The sequence below is a fragment of the Triticum urartu genome, chromosome 3A, assembly GCF_056163025.1.
Source record: "Triticum urartu cultivar PI428250 chromosome 3A, HENAU_Tu73, whole genome shotgun sequence".
In the NCBI taxonomy this organism is placed as follows: Eukaryota; Viridiplantae; Streptophyta; class Magnoliopsida; order Poales; family Poaceae; genus Triticum; species Triticum urartu.
In genome coordinates this window covers 688,504,489-688,511,696 of record NC_141875.1, presented here as the reverse complement: position 1 = coordinate 688,511,696, position 7,208 = coordinate 688,504,489, and the positions used below count along the sequence as shown (strand labels likewise).

General features: G+C 49.9%; 1 protein-coding gene across 1 annotated transcript; it reads right to left on the bottom strand.

Annotated features, from left to right (window-relative positions):
• Positions 1 to 661: 661 nt before the first annotated feature.
• LOC147981643 (protein FAR1-RELATED SEQUENCE 5-like) lies at positions 662 to 1,234 on the bottom strand. The gene has a single exon (XM_087516030.1). It carries the CDS (start codon positions 1,232 to 1,234, stop codon positions 662 to 664), a length of 573 nt encoding a protein of 190 aa, XP_087372156.1.
• Between the last annotated feature and the right edge of the window lie 5,974 nt (positions 1,235 to 7,208).

Below are 7,208 nucleotides of genomic sequence, written 5' to 3'. Positions count from 1 at the left end.
TTCAGTACATGGAATATGTGCTTGCAAGGTAGACCCTTTCGAATCATTCTTCTGCAACTGCACCTTATAGTTTCTGCGGAATTTTCTGGTGTATACTCCACCCAAAAACGGCGCTTCCGGTTATTCTTCCAGGCCACGATGTACTGCTGTGATCCGTCTCCTAGCTTAATTTCTACAATCTCCATGCCGCCAATTTGTCTAAGATCATGTTGCAACATATAGAAGTTTGCTGGAGTGAAGACGTGAGAAGCAGCTATCTCAAGTTCCCTCGAGCTAGTAACTGGCACCGGTAAACTCTGTGAAGCCATGCAGTCATCTCGCGCCTCGTTTTCATGGATACGCACAACGGCGTTCTCATAGTGCAAAATCATATCCACCAGGGTCATTTCACCGTCTAAGTGGAGGTGAAGGCATGAGTTCAGACTTTCACTCTGCTGGTTGCTTTTCATGCCAAGCCAAAACCCCTCTGTCAGATAAGCCGCGGCCCACAGTCTCCTCTTCTTATACATCCGTCTCAACCATGTTACAGTTTTTTCCGACTGCCATCTTTTGGAAAATGCGTGCCATCTCTCCTCAAACGTGGCCATGGACGTGCTGTAGTACAGAAGAGTTCGGAACTCCTTCAAGGACTTGTGACTTAGGTGCATCTTCGTATTTTTCTCTATGTACCACGTACATATACGGTGCACACGTCTGGCAAGACTTCGTGAATTGCCTTGATCATCGCAGCGTCGGCGTCTGTGATAACACTCCTAGGCATCTTTTGACACATGGACCTCAAAAAAGTCTGCAGAAGCCACACGTATGTCTCCTCGGTCTCATCTGAAACTATGGAACAACCAAAAATAGTGGTCTTCCGGTGATTGTTAAGACCAACAAAAGGTATGGATGGAATACCATAGCGGTTCATCTTGTAGGTGCTGTCAAATACAAGCACGTCGCCGAAGTCCTCATAGTCATGACGAGACTGGGAGTCGCACCAAAACATCCTGTTCAAATGTCCTTCCTTATCTAGCTTGTACTCGAAAAAGAAGCTAGGATCCCTCTGTTTCCTACTGGCCATGATGCCTATGGTTGTGGCAGCATCACCTTTTGAAAACAGCTTCCTCTTCTCCTTGGCGCAAAGGTTGTATATTTCACGCCTGGTAAAACCAACACCGCCGTACCATACATGTTTGTTGATGAAGCAATCCATCATGTCGTGAATTCTAATCCCTGCAGCTCCCATGGACATTATCCCATGCTTCTGGTACTCTTTGATTTTTCTGTGGGACCAAAGAAAAGGTGTGACGCCCGGATAATCAAGCTACAGTAAACCTCTGCTAATGGTGCCATGTCAACTCGGTTACTGTTGATAAGCTCGAGTTAGTTCGAAACCGATTCCAAATTCAAAATTCAAATCAGGCAAACAATAAAAGTTTTCAAACATTAAAACTAAAATGTCCAAAATGTGTCGAATAAATCATGGATAATAATAGTGGAGAAACCACAATTTTATAAAAGGTTTAAGTGCACAAAAATATTTAAAACACCAGCAAAACATTTAACTAACTACCCTTTTCAATTTGATAAAATATTAAACTATTTGTTTTATTGCCAAAAACATATGGGGCAGTGGCATACTTATTAAAACTAAATTAGGAACCAGTGGTGTAGTTTATGAAACCAAATTCAAAAGGAAACTAAAGTAAGAACAGTAAAACAGAAATATAAAATAAAACAAAGTTAAAATAAAAGGGAAAGAACCCCCGCTTCCCCCCCACTAGGCCTCGATCCAGCCGGCCTAGTCGGCCACACCACCAGGCCGGCCCAACTTGGCAAGGGCCAACCGGCCAGTCCACCCCCGCTCCCTTATCCATCCACCTACCGGAACCCTAGCGCACACCCCCACTCACCCCGCACGATCCTCCCACTCTCTCCCACGTCTCTCTCCTCCCTCCCCCGATCCAGATCGGGATCGGGGTGCTCATGCCCGCCCCACCTTCGTCGCCCGTGGCCCTCGCCGGACGCCACCGCCGCCTCGAGCCCCGTCATCGGCCGCCATCCCAGACGCCTCGCTCCTCCACCCTCCTCTGCCCGATTCCGCTGGATCGGGAGGGGGGCCGCCCCAACGACGCCGCACCGTGCTCGGCTTCCACCTCGGGCCGCCCCATGCCGCCACCGACTCCGGCCTCCCCGGAGCGCTCCCTCGCCTGTCTGCTTCGTCTACGTCGACGCCGACGTCTCCGACCACCACCCCAACCCCCGCTGCCCCGTTCCCAACGAATCACGGTGAGGCCAACCCCGGCCTCTTTTTCCCTCCCCGCCGTGCTCGCCGTCTCTGCCGCTAGCGCAGTCGCCGCCGCCCGGGCTCCTGCTCGCGGCCCCGGCCGAGCCCGCTCGACCCCGCGCGCGCCCCCGGCACCGCCCCTGCCCCTGCAGCGCCATCGCGCGCCCGCTCCCGCGGACTGCTACTGCTGCACTACGCCCGCGCGCGCTCGCCCACGTCGCCGTTTCGCCCCGCCTCCGCTCGCTGCTAGCGCGCCGGGCCTGCCTTCTGCTCGCCGCGTCGTGCCCACCTACCGCTCCGCTTCCCGGCTGCCCTGCCCTGCACCGCCCGTTCCCCTGCCCACAGTTGCCGGCGGCCACTCGCCCTGAGGCTGCCACCGGCGATGGCCGTGGCCTCGTCCCCTTCCGGGCGGATGCCCAACCGGTCTCCCCACGCCGCTTCGCCCGTTAGCCCGAACCGCGATGGCCCCCTGGGGCCTATGACGAACGGGCCCGCCCTAGAACGATAAAAAAAGAGTTAAAAATAAATATAAATAGATAAATAATAAGTAAATAGAAATGTTAACTAATTAATTAATTAATTAACTAAATTAATTAAGTTAATTAATCATGTTTAACTAAACTAATTAAATGGGTTAACCTAATCTAGTAATTAAGCTAATTAACACTGATTAGTTAGTCTGAGCCTATGACGAATGGGGCCCACACGTCAATTTGACCTAGTCCCCCTTTGACCCTGCTGACTTCATGATGACATCACGCTGACATCATAATAGCTTTTCTAATTAAATTAATAAAATAATTCCAATAATGATTAAATCTTTATAAATTAATATAAAATAATCCGTAACTCGGATTAAAATATTTTCAACATGAAAGTTGCTTAGAACGACGAGACGAACCCGGATACGCAGCCCGTTCATCCGCCACACACCCCTAACATATCAAACTCGCAACTTTCCCCCTCCGGCTCCTCTGCCCGAAAACGCGAAACACCGGGGATTCTTTCCCGAATATTTCCCCCCTTCACCGGTATCACCTCGTACCCCGTTAGGGCACACCTAGCATCACGCTTTGTCATGCATCGTCATGCATTTGTTTACATTATATTTATTGTTTCTTCCCCCTCTTCTCTCGCTAGACACCGAGACCGACGCCGCTGCTACCCAGTACGACTACGGAGTTGACGACCCCTCTCTCTTGCCAGAGCAATAAGGCAAGCCCCCCTTTGGATCACCAGATATCGCCTACTCTTCTCTATACTGCTTGCATTAGAGTAGTGTCGCATGTTACTGCTTTCCGTTATTCCTATCCTGATGCATAGCCTATCCTTGCTACTACTGTTGTTACCATTACCTGCTATCCTACTGCTTAGTATAGGATGCTAGTGTTCCATCAGTGGCATTACACTCTTGTCCGTCTGCCATGCTATACTACTGGGCCGTGATCACTTCGGGAGGTGATCACGGGCACATACAATGTACTTTACACAACTACATTACCTGTGATACTGTTCGGAGATGGGGGCTGAAGGGGCAGGTGGCTCCATCCTGGTAGAGGTGGGCCTGGGTTCCCGACGGCCCCCGACTGTTACTTTGTGGCGGAGCGACAGGGTAGATTGAGACCACCTAGGAGAGAGGTGGGCCTGGCCCTGGTTGGCGTTCGCAGATATTTAACAGGTTTAACGAGATCTTGGTATTTGATCTGAGTCTGGCTACTGGCCTATACGCACTAACCATCTACGCGGGGACAGTTATGGGCACTCGACGTCGTGGTATCAGCCGAAGCCTGAGTGACGTCAGCGACTGAGTGGCGCGCGCCGGATTGGACCGTAAGCCTGCTCTTGTATTAAGGGGGCTAGTTCTGCTTCCGGCCGCGTTCGCAACGTGCAGGTGTGCAAAGGGCGATGGGCCCAGACCCCTACGCCATAGGATTTAGACCGGCGTGCTGACCTCTCTGTTGTGCCTAGGTAGGGCTGCGACGTGTTGATCTTCCGAGGCCGGGCATGACCCAGAAAAGTGTGTCCGGCCAAATGGGATCGAGCGTGTTGGGTTATGTGGTGCACCCCTGCAGGGAAGTTAATCTATTCGAATAGCCGTGATCTTCGGTAACAGGACGACTTGGAGTTGTACCTTGACCTTATGACAACTAGAACCGGATACTTAATAAAACACACCCTTCCAAGTGCCAGATACAACCGGTAATCGCTCTCTCACAGGGCGGCGAGGGGAGGATCATCGGTTAGGGTTATGCTATGCGATGCTACTTGGAGGACTTCAGTCTGCTCTCTTCCACATGCGGCAAGATGGAGGTGGCCAGAAGCGTAGTCTTCGACAGGATTAGCTATCCCCCTCTTATTCTGGCTTTCTGCAGTTCAGTCCACCGATATGGCCCTTTACACATTTACCCATGCATATGTAGTGTAGCTCCTTGCTTGCGAGTACTTTGGATGAGTACTCACGGTTGCTTTCTCCCTCTTTTCCCCCTATCCCTTCTACCTGTTTGTCGCAACCAGATGTTGGAGCCCAGGATCCAGACGCCACCGTCGGCGACGACTCCTACTACACCGGAGGTGCCTGCTACTACGTGATGCCCGCTGACGACGACCAGGAGTAGTTAGGAGGATCCCAGGCAGGAGGCCTGCGCCTCTTTCGATCTGTATCCTAGTTTGTGCTAGCCATCTTATGGCAACTTGTTTAACTTATGTCTGTACTCAGATATTGTTGCTTCCGCTGACTCGTCTATGATCGAGCTCTTGTATTCGAGCCCTCGAGGCCCCTGGCTTGTAATATGATGCTTGTATGACTTATTTTATTTGTAGAGTTGGGTTGTGATATCTTCCCGTGAGTCCCTGATCTTGATCGTATACGTTTGCGTGTATGATTAGTGTACAATTAGATCGGGGGCGTAACAAAAGGTACCTCGTCCGGTCCTGCCAACATATGGCTATGCTTTTCCTCAAAACTTTCAACATACCAAACCCCACGCTTCTGGTCAAGCTTGATGGTCAGGTGCGCTTCGCAAAAGCAGCATGTCTCGGCTCTGAGCCTACGGCTGTGTCCTTCCTCGGTTAGCAACTTGCTGTCACGTTTCCCTTGCCTGGAACAAACAAACTGCCTGTAACGCATATGACGTGACTCCGTTTTGCTATACCTGACCTTATTCTTTCTAATGCTGAAACCATTATCTTTAGCATAGCTGTTGTAGAAATCATACGCAGCATCGTGAGGCGTAAAGGTCATTTCCATTATCTGCATGAACATATCCCTCTTATCATCTGCACTGGCAGTATCTTGGACATTCTTTTCCCCATCATCTTGTGTCACCTACACAATCAAACCACAGCCATGAAAATAGTTTTCTATGGTTTAACATTACTTACTTCCATAGAACATTGATTACACACATACCTCACTCATGATGTCCGACGACTGGGACTCCCCAGAATCAGGTGCATCTAATGATTCATCGTTAAGGCCTATCTCCGCGTCAGATTCACCATAATAGTCGTACGCATTATGACATTTGGAAATGAGCTGAAAAATACAACACAAATACAAAATTACTTATCATATAATATTCCAGAACAAATTCAATTTGCATGCCAACAAAAATTTTCGCTTACGTACCTGACTAATGTAATCTTCATTCGAGAGCTCCGAGTTGTTATCCTGATCATCATCAAGCTCATCGATCTATAAATTTTCAACACAAAGATTTAATCTTGTCGGATGCCACCAAAAAATTACAACATGACAATGCGACTCACATTAAGATCGTCCCATTCGTTCCCATTCTCTAACCGATCTTCACGATCTGAATTTTCATCATCTGACCAATCTTCTATCCAGTCTTCCATCAGTTCTCCAAACTCCATGTCTACCATGATATCAGTTAACTCCTCGTCCGCCATTTCCTACAACCAATAATATGTATCATCACATGTGCAAACATTATCAATGATGAAATATACAACACATAGCACATGATCACGGATGTTATGTAGACAACCGCAACCGAGGCCGTTCAGATCTGCCAATCTTAGTAAGGAAGATGGCCACGACACCCGTCGTGATCACTTTCAATCGCGAGGAACTGCACGATCTCAAAACCTAGCTTGATCTGTGATTACCTCTGCCGCTGGATACCTAGGTTAGCCGCCACATCAAATAACGATACCGGTGGTGCGCACAGCCGACGGCAACCGATGCTATGTGAACCCAGATCACGAGGAGCTGCACTACCGGAACAAGATCCACGATCGCATGCGCCGCCGGGTAGCTAAGTTACCCGCCCCGCTAGGTTAACCACTACCACTGGTGGCGACAGTTCGTTCAATGTTGCCGCGAGCGAGACTAGAGGGGGGACGCGGGATGCGGTACCTGTGCGCGCTCGTTGGAGATTCACGACGTTGTCGCGCCCGCTGTCCGACGAGATCGCCGGCGACGAGATAGCCGCCGCTGGAGATCTACTACGTGACTTATGGAGCTGCGTCAATGCTCGCGAGATTGATGGAGCTGCGTGAATGATTGGATTCGGCAGGTCTTACGTGGACGTGGGGTCGTGTGATGTTTTTTTCGGACCAGGGTACTGTACGTATACGGTCTGGGTTATACAGGGCTAGACAGGGCTTGGATCTGGGCTACGGCGGGCCAGGAAAAAAAACAGACTCACGGGGACAAAAATACCCCTCCGAAATTAGGTTAGGGGGGAGCACCGGAGCAGGCGTCCACCTCAGCGGACAGTTAAGCTTCCATAGACCCTTCTAGAACACTGTGTACCAGTTCCCTCCACCAGACGATTCACTTCTTGCTCTGGTTTTAAGCCTGCGCTCGTGGTCGATCATCACACGATAGGTTCACTTAACTGGAAAAATTCCCTTGTTGTCAAAATGCCGGGCTAGAAAGTCTTCAACCTGATCACTTATAGGTATCCTCAAA

Coding starts and splice junctions, on each gene's coding strand:
- LOC147981643 (XM_087516030.1), bottom strand. CDS start 1,234: ATGTCCATGGGAGCTGCAGGGATTAGAATTCACGACATGATGGATTGC.